Source organism: Astyanax mexicanus, chromosome 5, assembly GCF_023375975.1.
Source record: "Astyanax mexicanus isolate ESR-SI-001 chromosome 5, AstMex3_surface, whole genome shotgun sequence".
Classification (NCBI taxonomy): domain Eukaryota; kingdom Metazoa; phylum Chordata; class Actinopteri; order Characiformes; family Acestrorhamphidae; genus Astyanax; species Astyanax mexicanus.
In genome coordinates this window covers 16,457,337-16,475,076 of record NC_064412.1, presented here as the reverse complement: position 1 = coordinate 16,475,076, position 17,740 = coordinate 16,457,337, and the positions used below count along the sequence as shown (strand labels likewise).

Genomic DNA, 17,740 nt, shown 5'->3' with positions numbered 1-17,740 from the left:
AGGCTGTAACAGAATATGAGAGTGGGCTCAGTCCCCAGACCCTCTGCCAGACCGAACACGGTACACTGAAAATAAAATGAACCAAGATGTTTTTTACTGACAAACAAAGGGAATATGGCTTTAGGGGGCAAAAAAGGCCAAAAAAAATGAACCAAACCAACTAACAAACAAACAAACCCCTAACTAAACCTTAACATAAAGAAAACTAACTATACAAAACTACCCTATCTCCCTGTCACCAAACAGGAGAAAAGGTATTCAAACTAAATTGCACTCAACCCCCTACTTTACCCAAAGAAAAAAGAAAAACTAAAATAACAAACAGAACACAAAATGGTGTGGTGCCAGGTTGGCCTGAGCAGCATGTTGTTCCAGGGCAGGAAAGAGGAGAAGCCCTGAATGTTTCTCATATTCAGTTACAGTCTGACCACGCTCACTTCATGGGATTCACTTACAACCCCAACAGCACTATATCAATAGCATATACACACAACAGCATATACTGTACTACATCTCCAACCCACTCCCTTCTTATTCACAAACCCTGACTTGATTGTTCTGCTACTTCTGACAATAGACATGGTAGTGACCTCTCATTAGATGACCAGCCAAGTATCCTCTGAAACATAAAAAACTGGCTTTAACCATATATGTGCTAACTACGGTGAACAGGAGCTGCAAAACTCCACTGACAGATCAACACTATCCTATTACCAACTTCCCTCTGCTTCCCTCTTCAGCTCAAAGCTTGGCAGCTGGACCGCACCCCCCTGCCCCCTGATAAAAGCTGTTGCAGGCAATCATGTTGCTCACTTCTATCCCTCCTCCAGTGCACCAACAAGCTCTGACTTGGTGAGCATGGCAGGTTCTTCCAGTCGGCAGATAGGGATCCAGGAGCGAGGGGCCTGGGCCAGCAAGCTGGAGTTCATTCTGACAGTAGCAGGGGCTATTGTAGGACTGGGAAATGTCTGGAGGTTTCCATATCTCTGCTATAAAAATGGAGGAGGTGAGTGATGCTGGTTGGATGTTTGTACTTATTCGTACCCATGGGAGATTTGATAAAACATTTTGAGAAGACTATTTTACAACTGCAATATTTACATACAGTGGCAGAGAATTGACAGTCATTTTTTTATACATTATGCATTAGTGGACACTAATGTATAACTAACTTTTTTTTTTTTACAATATCTTAAACTTATAAAATAAATTTTGAAACATATGTATAAAAACACATATAAAATGTTAAATATTGCCATATAAATCTAACCTTGTAAATCTACTGTTATAATAAATGAGCTTTACTGTATATAGATATAGCTTTAATGTAGTATATTTTATAGTATGTTAGTATTTTTTATGTCCATATACGTGGATTCTGCTGCTTATTAACAATGTTTTACTGCATGGGATAAATCATACGTAATTCATAATCAGAGTAAAACTTGATTGACATCAATTACAAGATGATGACTTACAAAATATTTTAAAAATGACCCGCAGTTTTGTGTTTTGTGAGTTTTATTTAAATAAAATATTTTCAATCATATATTTCAAATGTAAATATATATATATATATATATATATATATATATATATATATATATATATATATATATATATATATATATATATATTAATATTGGTAAAATCTCAACTCGTCTTGTACTTTGACTTGTAACAATAGAAAAACTTAGTTTGGGGTAATGTAAAATCACTTTTAAAAGGTCAAAACTTTTCTGAATCCTTTGTGATGTAACAGAGTGTGTAGTGTGTAGTGCTCATATGTTGTTTCCCTCAACCTATAAGAATGTAATGTAAAATGTTAACGCTCCCTCCTGCACTGTAATCCTCAGGGGCATTCTTCATTCCGTATGTGCTGTACCTGGTGACATGTGGGATACCTCTGTTTATACTGGAGATGTCACTTGGTCAGTACACAAGCCAAGGAGGAATCACCTGCTGGACAAAGATCTGTCCTCTTTTTGAAGGTATACAACTGCATGCAATCCTTAATACAGTAAATGTAATGTGGAGTAACATGTTTAGGTTTTAAAGTACATTTAGCAGATGTGTCCCCCCCCAATATCAAACCCGCTCCTACGCCCTTGCTGTATTCTATATTTTTTTTTAATTAAATATTTTTACGATGTATTTACAGTGTACAACACACATACAAAAAACTGCCTTCACACATGTTAAACATTGTGGTTATATAGTTTTAAAATCTACTCATCCTGTAATACTGTCTGTGTTTGTTTTTACAGGTCTGGGATATGCCAGTCAGGTGATCATTGTATATGGTAGCATCACCTACATTGTGATCATGGTCTGGGCTTTTCTATACCTTCTGTCAGCCTTGAGTTTGGAGCTACCCTGGGCCTCCTGTGAAAATGCCTGGAATACAGGTGCAACAAATTGTCCATGTTTTTTTTTTAAATAATGGAAAATTTGGGTTCAAAAGTCTCATTTAGTTTCAATCATTAGCTTTGTCAACGTTAGGAGAAATCCAGTGTGAAATGGATTTGGGGTGTAGTAAAACGTGATAACAAACTCAAACTTTTATTGAATATTTTATCAGGGCTGGGTTTGTTGTGTGCTCTACTCCCCTTAACCTCTGATACTATCCTGGTTTCAGATCAAAACATGCCACCTTCAATTAGATGAAATTTGCCATTAGAACACTCTAAAAAAAGTAAGTACAGATTTGTACTTAAAAGAGTACAAAGCTTGTCGCCGGGGCTGTACCTTATACTGAGGTACAAAAAAGTACCTTTCAGTGAAAGTCCTTTTTTGTACCAATGGTTTTTGTGCCAGTAAAGATTATCATCAACTAAATATGGCTCAAAAACATGATGATCCAAAATTGTCTGGCTTTCAAATAAAAAATGTGCAATTAAAATATATATTGTTTATTAGTACAGTGATACAGAATACTGAATGTACCCTTTGGCTGGTTAAATGGTACAAATTTGTACCTATTGCTGTTAGAAATGACTTTGTACTTCAGAGGGAACAAATCTGACCCTGTAAAGACCAATATTGTACCTTTGAGGGTACAATTATGAAGAGTGTACCTTTGAGTACAAAAAAGTATTCATATCGTACCTCTGTTTTTTAGAGTGAAGACTTGTTTGAATATGGTTGAACATACAGTCAACCTTTAAGGCTCATCTTAATTGCATCATTTTGATTAAGTTAGTTGCGTCATTTTGAGTTCAAGTGTCCAAGTGTCATTATTAGTAGTGCCAGTTTGCTGATAATGCATGCTTTGTGTGTGTCTTTTTGCTTACGTATCTGTATTTTAGATGCCTGCACGGTCTTACACGGGAAGAATTCCAGTTTGAACTGGACATCTCCCCTCAATGCCACCTCACCTGTAATGGAATTCTGGCGGTGAGATACAACTACTGTTGATTTCATACTCTGGGACAGTGTATACATTTATTACTATGACTTTCACTTCACACATAAACAAACATATTCCATGTATTTGCCTTTCTTTTCTGTATGTATAGACGTAGAGTACTGCACTTATCCTCTGGCGTGGAGAGCCTGGGTTCAGTAAGGTGGGATTTGGCCCTAATTCTCCTTTTGGTCTGGATCATTATCTACTTCTGCATATGGAAAGGAGTAAAGTCCACCGGCAAGGTATAGGTATAGATAGAAAATATACAGACATTTTTGCTATACAAATATTTAAAATAAACAAGCTTAAAATATGTATTGTATGATGTCATGATAAAATGTCATATTGTCCATAGTGGTACAGGGATTAAATCCTGCAGTAATCCATAGTAATCCATGTTTTTCATAAATGCAGGCCGCCTACTTCACAGCCACATTCCCTTATTTGATGCTTGTGGTCTTGCTGGTAAGAGGAGTGACTTTGCCTGGTGCAGCAGATGGCATTCACTACTACATGTACCCCAATGTTTCCCGACTTGCTGATCCGCAGGTAACGGCAACAGTGTGTCTTTGGAAAATAAACTTTTCTTATTTGAAAACTCAGTAGAAGAATTCAGCATCAAAACTTTTTTTGCTGTTTGACCTGTAGATTAAGCACATTGACACTGTGCATTTAAAGCACCCAGTGACTCTAAAAAACATAGTTTAATTTCCTTATATTGTATATACAGCTCTGGGAAAAAATAAGAGACCACTTAAAAAGTATGAGTTTTTTTTATTTTACCAAATTGGAAACCTCTGGAATATAATCAGGAGGAAGATGGATGATCACAAGCCATCAAACCAAGCTGAACTGCTTACATATTTGCACCAGGAGTGGCATAAAGTTATCCAAAAGCAGTGTGTATGATTGGTGGAGGAGAACATGCCAAGATGCATGAAAAGTGTGATTAAAAACACGGCTATTCCACCAAATATTGATTTCTGAACTCTTAAAACTTTATTAATATGAACTTGTTTTCTTTGCATTAATCAAGGTCTGAAAGCTCTGCATCTTTTTTGTTATTTCAGCCATTTCTTATTTTCTGCAAATAAATGCTCTAAATGACAATATTTTTTTTGGAATTTGGAAGAAAGTCTTTTTGTACTTTACAGAATAAAACAACAATGTTTATTTTACTCAAACATATACCTATAAATAGCAAAATCAGAGAAACTGATTCACAAACTGTGAACTTATGTGGTCTCTTATTTTTTCCAGAGCTGTATACACAGTATAATGTGTTAAGCAGTAAATATGCAGTTAGTGTAAGTTCAGCTTCTCAATGTAATAAATGGTCCTGGAATTGGTCTGTTCCAGCTAAAGCCGTCAATCACTTCATTCTGCCAGTAAAATCCCACCCCATTACTAAATAGAAAAATAATATTTCTGAAACAGAAAAAAGAATTCTGAGTGAAAATAAAATTGTGCCAGTATTATCACAGAGACTTTTTTATCGAACTGAGGATTGGGATGACCACGACCAGCCAGCAGAGGCACTAGAACTGTGGTGGCTGATTGTCACTGTTATTTTCTACAGTCACTGTGGCAAACATATATTATCAGTGTAAAATTAAGTAGATAGAAGAAAGTACTGTCATGTTGCTCCTTTAATACTGTTTCTGAAACAGTTTATTTATTCTGTGTCACAAGGTTTGGATGGATGCTGGTACTCAGATTTTCTATTCATATGCCATATGTCTGGGCTATCTCTCCTCTCTTGGCAGCTACAACAGTTATAACAATAACTGCTACAGGTAAGTTCATAAAACACAACTAAAATTTCAGACCAGTTGATTGAATCTGTAAAGATTATATACAGCTGTATACACTGGGTTTTACCAACTATAATTTGTTTAAATTAATTAAAGTAAATAAACATTTTTCCTGTGAAGAGTATCGTGAAATAATATGCAGTGCTGTAAACAGTGTTATTATTTTCAGTTGTCTTGAATTAAGCACCATGTTTTGTTTGAAAAAGATACAATTTTTAGTTGTATCAATTGCTGTTTTTATCATTTGCAGTAAATGTTTTGTCAGAGTTGTTCAGCTGATTTAAGGTATATTTCAGATGCCCAAAAGTGACAATATTAGTTGAAAACAAATAAAACAACATAAAACATAAGTCAATTAAAAAAAGTATAATTTTCTTAGAAATTTTGCATTTAGTTGCATACATGTATAGGTCTTTTTTTTAATTTAGACTTATTTACATTTTATTTAAATTTACCAGTTATCATGATATAAAACATATTTGTATTGGATTACAAATTTGCTAAATTTGCTAAAACATGGTTGTAAATTCATTTTTGCAGAGATTCCTTCTACCTGTGCCTCCTGAACAGTGGGACTAGTTTTGTGTCAGGGTTTGCCATCTTCTCTGTGCTAGGTCACATGGCAAAAGAGCAGGGGGTGGATATCTCTCTGGTGGCAGAGTCTGGTAAGACAGTCATTCCCTAACATTAGGCAGTGTTTTACAGCACTCAACATGTGGTTTTGGTGCCTCATTCCAACTTTCCCCCCTCTTCGTTAGTGTTGAGAACACAGGTGAATTTTACATCGTAAATATGCACTACAGTTAAATATGTGTAAAGTCTCTTTGTGTAAATATGTGTAAAGTCATTATTATTTGAATGTTGGAATTTCCAGGTTCAGAGTAAAAAATGTAATCTGAAACATCCCCACAGATTTCCTACTCAGAAAATTGGGAGGAGCCTCACCAGGATGGCTCCATAGCAGCAGAAGTAAAAGCAGTAGCATTACACAGTATCAAACTTTTAACTGTTTGTGTCTCAATCAGTCATACATGGTGTAAAATACTGTATAATGCATTATCAACTGGTACCTGCTAACCTGGGGCAATGCTAAACATGATTAGACATATTTTGATTAGATTTTACATTAAACACTGGAAAATGGTACTAAAACCAGTTATGGTAAACTCAAAAATCTTTATCTTACTGTTTTTTATAACGTTTTGTAAATAGTGTGCAATTATCAGAATGCTTAACTGGAATGTTCTGAACTAGTATCTGTGACGCTATTTCCAGCCCAGACTTCCAAGGTAAATGGAATGCAGCATAAGCCAATGGCAAACTTCTTGGTTGTGAGTTATCTTGAACATAAGATAATCTGGATTTTATTTATTGTCAACAGAGGATTAGCTCATTCTGTGCAATGCGTTCAATAATCATATTATTTAAGATGCTTACAGCTAAGTATAATTGTAAATATGATCTTTTTCCAGCCCCTCAATAAAATATTTAACAATGCAACAGTGTATACTGTATCTATGTTAATACAGACTCTGGGAGAGTTATTATAGAAGCATATTTTCTAGTCACAGGTACAGGTGTGGATTTTGAATGTGCCTCCTCCGTTGCCTGCTGTAGGTCCAGGGCTGGTGTTTATAGTGTACCCACAGGCGGTTACACTGCTGCCGTGGTCTCAGTTCTGGGCTGTTTGCTTCTTCACCATGATCATCCTCCTCGGTTTGGACAGCCAGGTTAGAATGAACAGTCTAACACCACTCTGCTTTTCTTCCCCTTCCCTGTTTCCATGTCGACTGCCCTGTTTCTTGTGTCCTTCAGTTTGTGGGTGTAGAGAGTATCATGACCTCAGTGACGGATGTGTTTCCCAGTGTTCTGAGACGTGGCTACCGCAGAGAGCTGCTGCTGTTAGCACTTTGCCTCTTCTGCTACCTTATGGGCCTGTTTATGATCGCTGAGGTGAGAATCTGTCAGGTTCAGTTTGGTTCAGATATTATTCACATTTGAAGAATTCTTTTTTTAAGACATGTAATCTTTAAAACATGTCTACATAATAATGTTATAAACTGTTTTAGCATATGCACTATGTAGCGTATATTTTATAGTTTACGTTTTAATATGTCCAGTTCCTAATAGTATTTAAACATAAAATAATATTAAAGACAAGATAAAACATATCTGACAAAGCAATTTAAACAGTTTGGGGGCAGAAAATAAGTTGCATTTAATTAAAATGATCTGTCTAATGGTTGCAGGGTGGTCTGTACATCATCCAGCTGTTCGATCACTATGTTTGTAGTGGTGCTACTCTGCTGTTCCTTGCAATCTGCCAGTCTGTGGCTATTGGATGGGTTTATGGTAAGCAGCACTTTAAGCAGATTTATTTTACATATTTACATAATTTGTTTTAACTTTTTGTTAGCAGAATGTTGCATGAATGTATACTTTAGGACTTTTGTATACTTTTGGATATTCCTTGACATCCTAAAATATTTTTTGTCTTCTTATTATATCATTTTAACTTCTAATGATCCAATTAATGCTGCAATGCTTTTACATTAGAAAGCAATATTAAATATAATATTTATTTTATTTTTAATATTTTTTGTGATTATATATCAGTTTATTATGCATGGAGTCAATGTGTAAGAGAGCACCCTACACAGACGGGTGTGTTTATGTAGCTATGGCGTAGGTTCGACACGAAAGTATAAAGCTGCCTTTAGTGCCAAATAAGATTTATTTATGACTTGTGCAGTGTAGAACACAGGTAGGGTGCCTGCTTAACCCCTCTTGGTCCCAACATAATGACTAATGTGTCCCATCATGGTCATTAAATGTGGGGCCCCTAATGGAACCCGTGTATAAAACTCTTCGGTTTCCAGTTGGGCTGCCTATGCAGGCCCAACATGGGCATGTTATCTGAGTAAAGTGTGTACCAGTCCTTTTTTCCATATGTAGTGTTTGCTAGAGGTAATATAAATGCTTATAAGAGATCTGTTTCTTGCCTAGGTGCTGAACGTTTCTATGAGAACTTGGAGGATATGATTGGTTATCGTCCTTGGCCTGTGGTCAAATATTGCTGGCTCTATGTCACTCCTTCCATGTGCATGGTAAATATGAATTCTCTTTCATCTACCATCAGAACACCTTTCAAGTGGTTTCAGTTCAGCTTTAATTCTCATGTATGGATCACAAAACTGTCCTGTGACTAAACACATTTCTTAATGTTGGCTTCAACAGGGAACGTTCTTCTTCTACCTGATCAGATACACTCCTCTGAAGTTCAACAACACATATGTTTATCCATGGTGGGCCTATGGGCTTGGCTGGTTCCTAGCTTCATCCTCCCTCTCTCTCATTCCCATAACCATGATCTACAAGGTTTACCGGGGCAAAGGCACAATTTGGGAGGTAAGGGAGATTGTTAAGATAATATTGTCTTAATTATTAAATCATGAGTTTATAAAAGTTTAATAGCATTAAATAATGTGTTGTAAATATTGAGTAATTTTTTTTTTAATAATAAATTGTGTGCATTTACTTTGTGTGTTTTTGTCCCAGCGTCTTCAGGCCGCTTGTAACCCTGCAGATGATTTGCCTCAGCCACAGAGACATCCAGCAAGACATCGCCCTCTTCCACAACCCAGAGATGAAGAAAAGACATCCAACATCCCCTAAAATTTAATCCCTCTTCATACAGTCCCTTCTAAATAGAAGTTCTATAGTTCCATAGGATTCCATAGTAAAAGTAGATAAAAAAACATCAAAAAGACAACAAGAACTTTAAATACCTAAATTCATGTAATTCAGTTTTGAACTCTAGCCTTTACTGTTGCATAGAATGTACAGCAACATTTGCAACCGTTTTTCTCGTATGCTGATGCCTAATTACTTATATTGGCCATAATAGTCACATGGTGTGATAATCCACCATATGTAGTCTTTTACCATGCCAGTCTAGACAAATACATTTTGTGGATCTGTGGATCTATAAACTAAAACTTTATATATAATATGTTCTTGATTCTCCATATACTGCTAGAAAAACCTATTCTACAAGAATAAGTTTAATCCCTGTAAGTTAATAATGGAGTCACTGCAGATTTGGCTTGTTACAGCACATTCCACGCACAAAAGATTCACACAATCCAGCATTTTTTCACAGGACATGAGGGAAAACAGGACTTACTGGTCCAGATGGAATGGCATTTGATTTATGCAAGATCCAGTTCTGTCCTTACTTATTAATTGTAGTTGCCTTGGCCAGGGGACTGAGTGGGCAAAGTGTGATGCATATTCTGACACATTCATCCCATACATGTCATTAAATATTTCCTAATGAATTTCAAAGGAATATGCCCTGAAAAAATGATTAATCATGTAAGTCCAATACCACTCCTCAGACCACTATCAGGAGATTCTCATCACTTGATCAGAAGCCTTGCTGTTTTGGAGAATCTCTGACCCAGGAGTTTGACTTTTATCAAATTATCTCATGTCTTCATGCCTGTCCATTTCTCCTGCTTCCATCCATCAGTGTTCAGGTAGTGTTTAACATAGTGGATGTCACAGAACTTGACGTATATTTGTAATGCATTCTTGTCAATATTCATTTTATCTGCCATAATATCTTGGTTTACTGATGTTTTGTTTTTTTTAGTTGACAGGGACAATGGTCATTAATCAACAGAAAACAACTGTAAATAAGCCGGAGTTAGCCGTAAAGGCTAATTTTCATCTGTAGTCCCTGGCCAGCTCTTACTATGTGCCTTGAAAGCAGTATTAGTGTTTAGAATTTATGAGAATAGAGATTACCAGGTCCTGGAATGACCCTACCCTGCACATTTTGGTGTTTTTCTAGTCAGACAAACCTGATTCAACTAATCAGATCATTAACAAACCCATCCTGAGTTAAAGTAAGCTGTGATACACACTAAACAAAAAGAGTTATAGATGATAAATAGTTTAATGTAGTACTATAATGTAAGCATTCAAATGTTTTTTTTTAAACCCCTGCCTCTAACCTTAAAGAAGCTGTGTAGCGTAGTGTTATACAGGAAACAGTATACAGGAAAGGGGTTACTCCAGGACTGGAAACCATTACCCTAAATATTATTATAACAAACCCCTTGATTATTCATTTATTTATCACTCCTTCTATTTATCATATTACTTCTACCAGTTAATGTATAGTAACATATGTAAGAATATCGTAAAAACAATATAAATCTGTTAGCAATCATGTGTGCTGTGATATAATATAAAAAATTACACTTGATATTATATTATATTAAAAGGAATACATCATGTAACTCAAGCACCAGCCATTGAGATAAATAAAAGTGTTTTTTTTATGAAGTGCTTAAAAAAGATTCTGCTTACAGTTCTTGTAAGAACTGTTACGATTACCATTATGGAGTCCACAGAAAATAAAGTGGCAGGACCACTATTTCTTAATTAAATATCGGAAACTGTGCCTTGAAAATACTTCAGCTGAAAAAAATGTTTTTTACTCAATCAATTTAGCATGGATTTCCTCTGATTACATGTGTCTTTTAAACTGATTTAAAATTGACAGGTTTAGCCAAAATCAGTTTGAAATCTGAAGTCAAGTGTTTTTCAATAGTTTACACGACAGATATGAGGCTGATATGGCTAACAGGCAATTAAAAGCTCATGTTAGCTCTGTGTCACCTAAAGCAGATTTGAGCGCTGGCCTACCTGCAGCTTCATGCAACCACTGTCACACTGCTTTTCACCACACCTTAAAATACCTGAATACAAGTGTATATAAATATCAAATCTACATTTGACTTTTTATCTTATGTATTTGTTTATATACTCATATTTTTATTTGTATTAAACGATAGATGGTAAAACTAAATATGCTTTTTCTTTTTTATTATTTTACTCTTTTTTTTATTTTCCTATTTTATAGGCAACACCTGATAATTAACTTGTCATGTAATGTTGACTCCTTTATGATCACTGCTGGCAGAAAAAGAGCTTTAAGACTTTAAGGCTTAATCAGCAAACATTCATCCATACAGTGACCTTATGTAGTACCATGTGTACTCCATATGTAGTAGAGTTCACATTACAACTCTTAAATCATTTGGCAGTGCTTAAAGGAGGAAACCTTACACTCAATACAGTATATTGGCCTAGACATGGCTGATGTGTAAAGCTCAACGTTTATGCAGGGCTCAAAAAGAAAAAAAGCACAAAAAAAGGAACAATTAATAATCACAGTGATATCAATAAGGACAAGAAGCATAAAAGATTTTGCCCTTCATGAGTTGATGATTTTAGTTTCCACTGACTGTTGTCCTGTCATTTTGTTCTCAACTATTTGCACAATTTATATCAGTAAAAATTATTAACCATTTGTTAATCTGGATCTGATTTAGGTGTTCCCTTATTTTTTTAGTAGAGTAGTTTATACTCAGTAGTACTTCTTTAATCGTAGGTGAACATAGGTTTACCTAAAACAAAAATAAAGTTTCTGGATTTTGTTTGATTGTGTAATTCATTTTGTGTACCTGTGCAGTGTTCCTGATAGTTAAGCTTGTAGAATACATACTGTTTTCTTATTTATATTTAGTTCTGGACAGGCTGGGAAAAAGGAAGTATTTTTACTAGTAGCTCCAAAATGTTGTAAGGTGAAGTCCACAGATTCACCAATGAAGACCTCAGGTATGCAAAATGTTTGAGTGCTATAAGATGGCACCGCCATGTGGCCACAGCCTGCCCTTACACCAGGGCATTTAGGAAACAAACTAAAACATTCTAGAATGAGAATCCATATTAGGATAACAATTCATACATTTAGGGAGATTATATTAAAAAATAAATAAAAAATAAAAAATAAAGAAAATGTATCTAATTGAAACCAACACAATATAATATTCAACTATACAAAATATTACATAAGTTAATAAAATAGGGCAACTAATAAAATGTGCACTTGTATGTTTATCTTTACATTGATGTTTAGATCACTATTGCAATATCCTTTTAATGGCCAGTCATATCAAGATCATTCTATTATCTGAATAATTTATTTTAGTATTTTTTCAGTTCAGTTTTTATACTAGCAAGGTTATATTTTCTTATTAAATATGGATTTAAAAAAATGCAATGACAATTTAAAAACTGTGTGTTTATTGTTAGAAAAGACTGTACAAAATAAGAAAACTTGAGGAAAAAACATTTCAGTTGGGTAGATTCACTCTGAGTATCTTTATATCATCAGCAGGCCGATCTTGACTGTTGGTCTCTACCATGCCAATTCGATTGAGTACACCAATGCCCTGGTAAACTCGCCCAAATATGCTGTGCTTGCCATCAAGCCACTGTGTGGGACCCAAGGTCAGAAAGAACTGACTGCCGTTAGTGTCTGGGCCTGCGTTAGCCATCGCAAGGATTCCAGCACCTAGACAAGAGTATCACAATAAAAAGAAACGATTACCAGCAATTTTAATAGTATTTTTAAAAAAGTTGAACAATTATGGATTTTAAATAGTTTTAGGCTACTTATCAGGATTTATTCTGAACAGAGGACAAAACTGGTGCATGTTCTTTTATAGCCACATATATACATACAGTACATAGTGTTCCTGGTTTAATTTTAAAAGATTTTTGCATCTTAATGCTCACCGCATTACTTCAAACTTTATTATAAATTACTATAATTATTTTGTTGTTGTTGTTGTTAGTATCATTATTTCCCACCTGTGAATTTCAGCTCTGGGTGAAGTTCATCTTCAAACTGTTTTCCATAAATAGATGCACCACCACGACCTGAGATGTCACAAAGTAGAGATTAAACATTTGAATTAACTTTCTTATATTTAAAAAGGTTTTCACTTAATGGTTCTCTTGGTTGCCATGGTTCTAAAAAGCACCATTTTTACTACAGATTCCTTAATAAATTTATTTTTTTTATGCTAAATATTCATACCATTTTGAAGTAACTTCCAACTCCCATCCGGTAGCTAAAACTCTCCAAATCATGTAATGCTGCCAGTGCCAGAAATTTGAAGGCTAAAATGTGCTCCTTTTAAAACCCATAACTTCCAACAATGCAACATTATTGGACAGCAGAACATGCTTGGAGGAGAAAACTAGCTCTTAACTGCTAGCTACGTTACTTCTCCTAAGAGATGCCTTTACTGATTAGCAGCATTGAACAGAGTGTTGGGGTGACAGAAGGACACCCAGTAAAAGTGAGGCTAATTATGCTGTCTGACCATGAAAGCTGTAGCATCGCCTGTCTAATATTTTGGAGGCAATATGTAACGGTATGCAGAAACAGAAAGCTTGTAATCTGAAATCTAAAACAGAATTCCATTTACACTTTGCTGAATATCAGTATCTGTTTCTGGACAAAACTACCTGTTGACAGTACAGGTTACTGCCTTTAATACTACAGTCCAAGTAAAGGTTTTAATACTAGCATCTGGCATGTTTGCAGTTAAAAGTAGAATTCAAATTTGTATTAAATGTACAAACTAAATAAGCGTACCTGTTCCTGTTGGGTCACCGCCCTGCACCATGAAGTCCTTTATGATGCGATGAAACTTGGTATTGTTGTAATATCCTCTTCTGCCTAGTTCTGCAAAGTTCTTGCAGGTTTTAGGTGCATGCCTCCAATACAGTTCCACCACGATTGTGCCCATCCTGAAGGCCATTAAACAAAAATGACATTGATTAACGATACAAATTAATTATTTAAATCACATCCTCTCAGCATTGTAAATATACAAAATTTATAAAGAAAAACAAGAATACAGAAATTTCGCCTCAATTTTACTGCTTATTGGTACACATATATTAAAGTTAGCAACTAGATTCCTCTAGATTCTTATTTGAATATGTAAACAAAGGAGACACAAGGTATATGTTTTGGGAAAACTACTATAATAAAATCAGATTTTTTCCCCCAATCAGATTAGTGGGATTTAACAATAGAGTACAACACTGCTTTCTAGTGTTAAAGCAAAACACAAAATTAACTGATTAAAATCAATACTGTTTTTGAAAAATAAAAAACACAATATTATAAAATGATAGGATATCAATATTCAGTTTAAAAGCTGGTAATCAAGATGAAAACAAAATTTATGCTGGTATGCTTGCTGGTTTAGCAGCTCTTGATTAGATTAATAAATGTTGCATATGATTTTGGTCATGCTTAACAATGCTGATCAAGCTTTTACCAAACATGGTCAAACTGGTTATTAGGGATGGGGAGCTAATCTAATTAATTTGATCAATTGAATAACTGTTTTAATGTGATTTTAAAAATGGGATAATTAAGATTGTACATCCTTACACACAGAAGTTTCCTGAGGGAATCTTAGTAGATAGACATTTGCATACAAGCATGTTATCTTTGTATCTTGTTTAATATAAGGCAGTTGAAGGGGGCTGCTTACTACATGCAAAAAATGTAAATTAAATGTAATGGAAACCATAGCTTGAGTATCGCTTTAAACTGTTTGTTTATATATATATATAAAAATAAGTTGTTATGTAAGAACTAAAAATTGTAATTGAGAATCATTTATATATGTAAATAAAATCGATTTTCTTCTAGGCCAGAATGTCCTGGGTACAGAATAATTTATTTAACACAAGTGATAAAACTCCCTAAAACTCTGGATACACAGTGTAAAACAGCTTTAAGAGCAGTTACTATGGCCCTTTTAAATATATTAAATACTGTAGCATGAAAGATTATTTTAATGCACACTGAACTGCATGTATTTGTTAACCTGAGAAAATGGAACTGTGGCTGATTTTATAACTGTAATGCCTTTAATGGCTTTTATAAGATCATATCATGAATTGATATTAAACATTGTCTTACTTGTGCAATAGAGTTTGTGAGAAATATCTCTTTTGAATAAGTAAACACTGAGTATTTTAGTTTTATTATAGTGTTTATGGAACTATTTAAAATATTTAGTTTTGTAAAGGAAGCCGTGTTAAAGTTGTTGGCCTATCTCTTTAAGGTCTATTGTTGACATTTTTCAGCTGTTTTTTTTTTTTTTTGCTAATAAAGTCTGATTCCTTCATATTATATAATGTAATTTTGTGAGACAAAGTAAACCCAACAGTAATCAAAGCCTTGATTTAAAGTGTTTAGATTAGTCAGCGGGGGAGTTTTAGCGCCCTGCTGCAGTTCATTCATTCACTGATATAAACGCGCTGTTCAGACTTACGTGGTCTCAAGCGAAACCGTCGGCGGCTGCCAGGAGTCCGGGGGTATTCCTGACATCGCGGGCTGTAAAAAACCGTAGAGCTGGAGTTAAATACGAAGTTAAATACGCGAAATAATCTTTAATTATGCAACAAAAACGTGAGTAGGAAGCGACTGGTGTGCGAAGCTTCTTCTCTGCAGCTGTGAGGAGAAAAACACAGCGTGTGCTGCCCGCTGGCGGAGTGGAGGAGTGCAGCGCGGAGAACCAGTGGGCGTGGCGAATGGACGGGGATACTGTCAATCATTTCATGCATTAACCAATCAAAAGTGCGAAGTACCTGTCTGGCATGTGGTGCATCAGTGAATGGTTTAAAGGAATTTGGAAGCTTTTTTCATGTACGATATAATCATTCAGCATAATTCAGCATAATGTTCTGTTCTAATTATGCTAAATGATTAAGAAGATTTATGTAAAATAAAAGTGTAAACGGCATATCCAAAAGGAAAAGAACCAGAATCAAACTTGGACGCTAAATAACCTAAATCAATATTTGGTGGAATAACCCTGGTTTTAAATCACAGCTTTCATACATACTGGCATGTTCTCCACCACACTGCTTTTGGATAACTTTATGCCACTCCTGGTGCAAAAAATTCAAGCAGTTCAGTTTGGTTTGATGGCTTGTCATTATCCATCTTCCTCTTGATTATATCCCAGAGGTTTTCAATTTGGTAAAATCAAAGAAATGTATAATTTTTAAGAGGTATCTTATTTTTTTCCCAGAGCTGTATATGGTCATCCAGATTTCTCTCCTGTTGCAGAGAAAATACTACATTTTTATAAATTATGTGAAATAATTACTAATCAAATAAAAGTGAAAGACTTATTTTTTATATTTCTTAATTTTTATTTCGTTTTATTTATCTCTTTTTATTTGTTCATAATTAGTAATGATATATGTTCTACAGTCACGTAAATGTTTTTAAAAAGTTGTATTATTTCTAAAAAATATTGTGCTCAGGTGCTTTGTGGGCGTGGCCACAGGGATGTCACTCCAAAATCTTTAAAACATTTCCTGGGTAGGAAACTGTGGTGTATCATCCGTTGGAAGCCGTGTGGAGGAATATTTTAAGCGGCTTCTTTCGTCCTTTCGTTCTTTCGTTCTTTCGTCCGGTATTCAGACAGGTGGCAAGATAGTGTCAGAAAATCAGTTTCCGGGTCACGGAGGAGAGGAGGGGGATTGGTAGGAAAAAGGTGCAACTTTTAGGGTTTCTGGAGCCAAAGTCAAAATCTCGCTTTAATAAACATTCACTCTGTTTGTAAAGAAGCTCGAGGCAAAAACAACCCTAATATCGAAGGCATTAGGGTAATATAAAATTCATTATCGTGACATAAAAATCCTAGACATTTAAAATGAGCCGTTCAGTCTATTTTAATTAGTAGATATGCTTACAACACTGGATGTGGCTAATATCTACCTGTTATACAGAAATACATTTAGGTATAGACATTTGACGTGTAGTTTTAGTTACTCTATTAATAGACACTCTTAGAGTAGACTGCCCACAAATATTACTTAAGTTATCATACATACATAGTGACCTTGACACTACAATTACATTTTGTTAGCAATGAGATCCAACTAGAATGAGTTAACTTTGTTTAATAAGACGTTTTTTGTTTTTAGTAATGCTGTATTCCTTTAGAATTTTTAAATAGCTCTATAAAATGCTATTATATGTTTATTAATTTGGGGGAATGGACTGTCCCCATGTTAATTATAGGGAAAAGTTTATGTTATCTACATATAGCTCTTTAGAAACCTTAGCTGTGTAAGAAACTGTGGCCTATTCACTATATAGTGTACTGCTCTAGGGTAACAATACTGGAATACACCTTAATATAGAGTGTAAAAACACTGTTGGACATAAAATACCCAGAATCCATTGCGTTGCTTTAATTGAGGATTCACATGCAGGTTCTCTGTATAAAACGAATGTTCTGATTGTTTATGTGTCACATTCTGCTCAAACTCTTAACGAAGATGTGCGATTATTCACTATCTTGTCACATTCTGTTACCTATAATAATAATTACTTAGCACATATATCAGGCCCGTAGCCAGGGGGGATCGAAGGGTTCGTTCGATCCCCCCCATCCCCCACAACCCCCCCTCAGCCACCCCAATCCCCCCCGCCCCCCCCCCCCCCCCCCCGCCTGCCCCCAGAGTAGTGACGAGTAAGAAAAATTGTTAATGTTTCTCTTTACACATTTTGTTCAGACTGTTTTACACCAATCCAGTAGGTGGCGGC

General features: G+C 35.2%; 2 protein-coding genes across 2 annotated transcripts; one reads left to right on the top strand and one right to left on the bottom strand.

Moving 5' to 3' along the window:
• The first annotated feature begins 804 nt into the window (after nt 1-804).
• slc6a11a (solute carrier family 6 member 11a) lies at nt 805-11,104 on the top strand. The gene is made up of 14 exons (XM_022675745.2): nt 805-1,006; nt 1,857-1,991; nt 2,268-2,408; nt 3,309-3,396; nt 3,519-3,651; nt 3,824-3,958; nt 5,102-5,205; nt 5,764-5,888; nt 6,841-6,953; nt 7,039-7,176; nt 7,473-7,575; nt 8,230-8,330; nt 8,461-8,631; nt 8,782-11,104. The coding sequence occupies exons 1-14, from the start codon at nt 859-861 to the stop codon at nt 8,896-8,898; spliced, it is 1,752 nt and encodes a 583-aa protein (XP_022531466.1). The 5' UTR covers nt 805-858; the 3' UTR covers nt 8,899-11,104.
• A 1,263-nt stretch (nt 11,105-12,367) lies between these two features.
• ppil1 (peptidylprolyl isomerase (cyclophilin)-like 1) lies at nt 12,368-15,655 on the bottom strand. The gene is made up of 4 exons (XM_007254293.4): nt 15,450-15,655; nt 13,748-13,902; nt 12,955-13,023; nt 12,368-12,655 (listed from the first exon to the last, which is right to left on the bottom strand). The coding sequence occupies exons 1-4, from the start codon at nt 15,503-15,505 to the stop codon at nt 12,435-12,437; spliced, it is 501 nt and encodes a 166-aa protein (XP_007254355.1). The 5' UTR covers nt 15,506-15,655; the 3' UTR covers nt 12,368-12,434.
• Nucleotides 15,656-17,740: the final 2,085 nt, after the last annotated feature.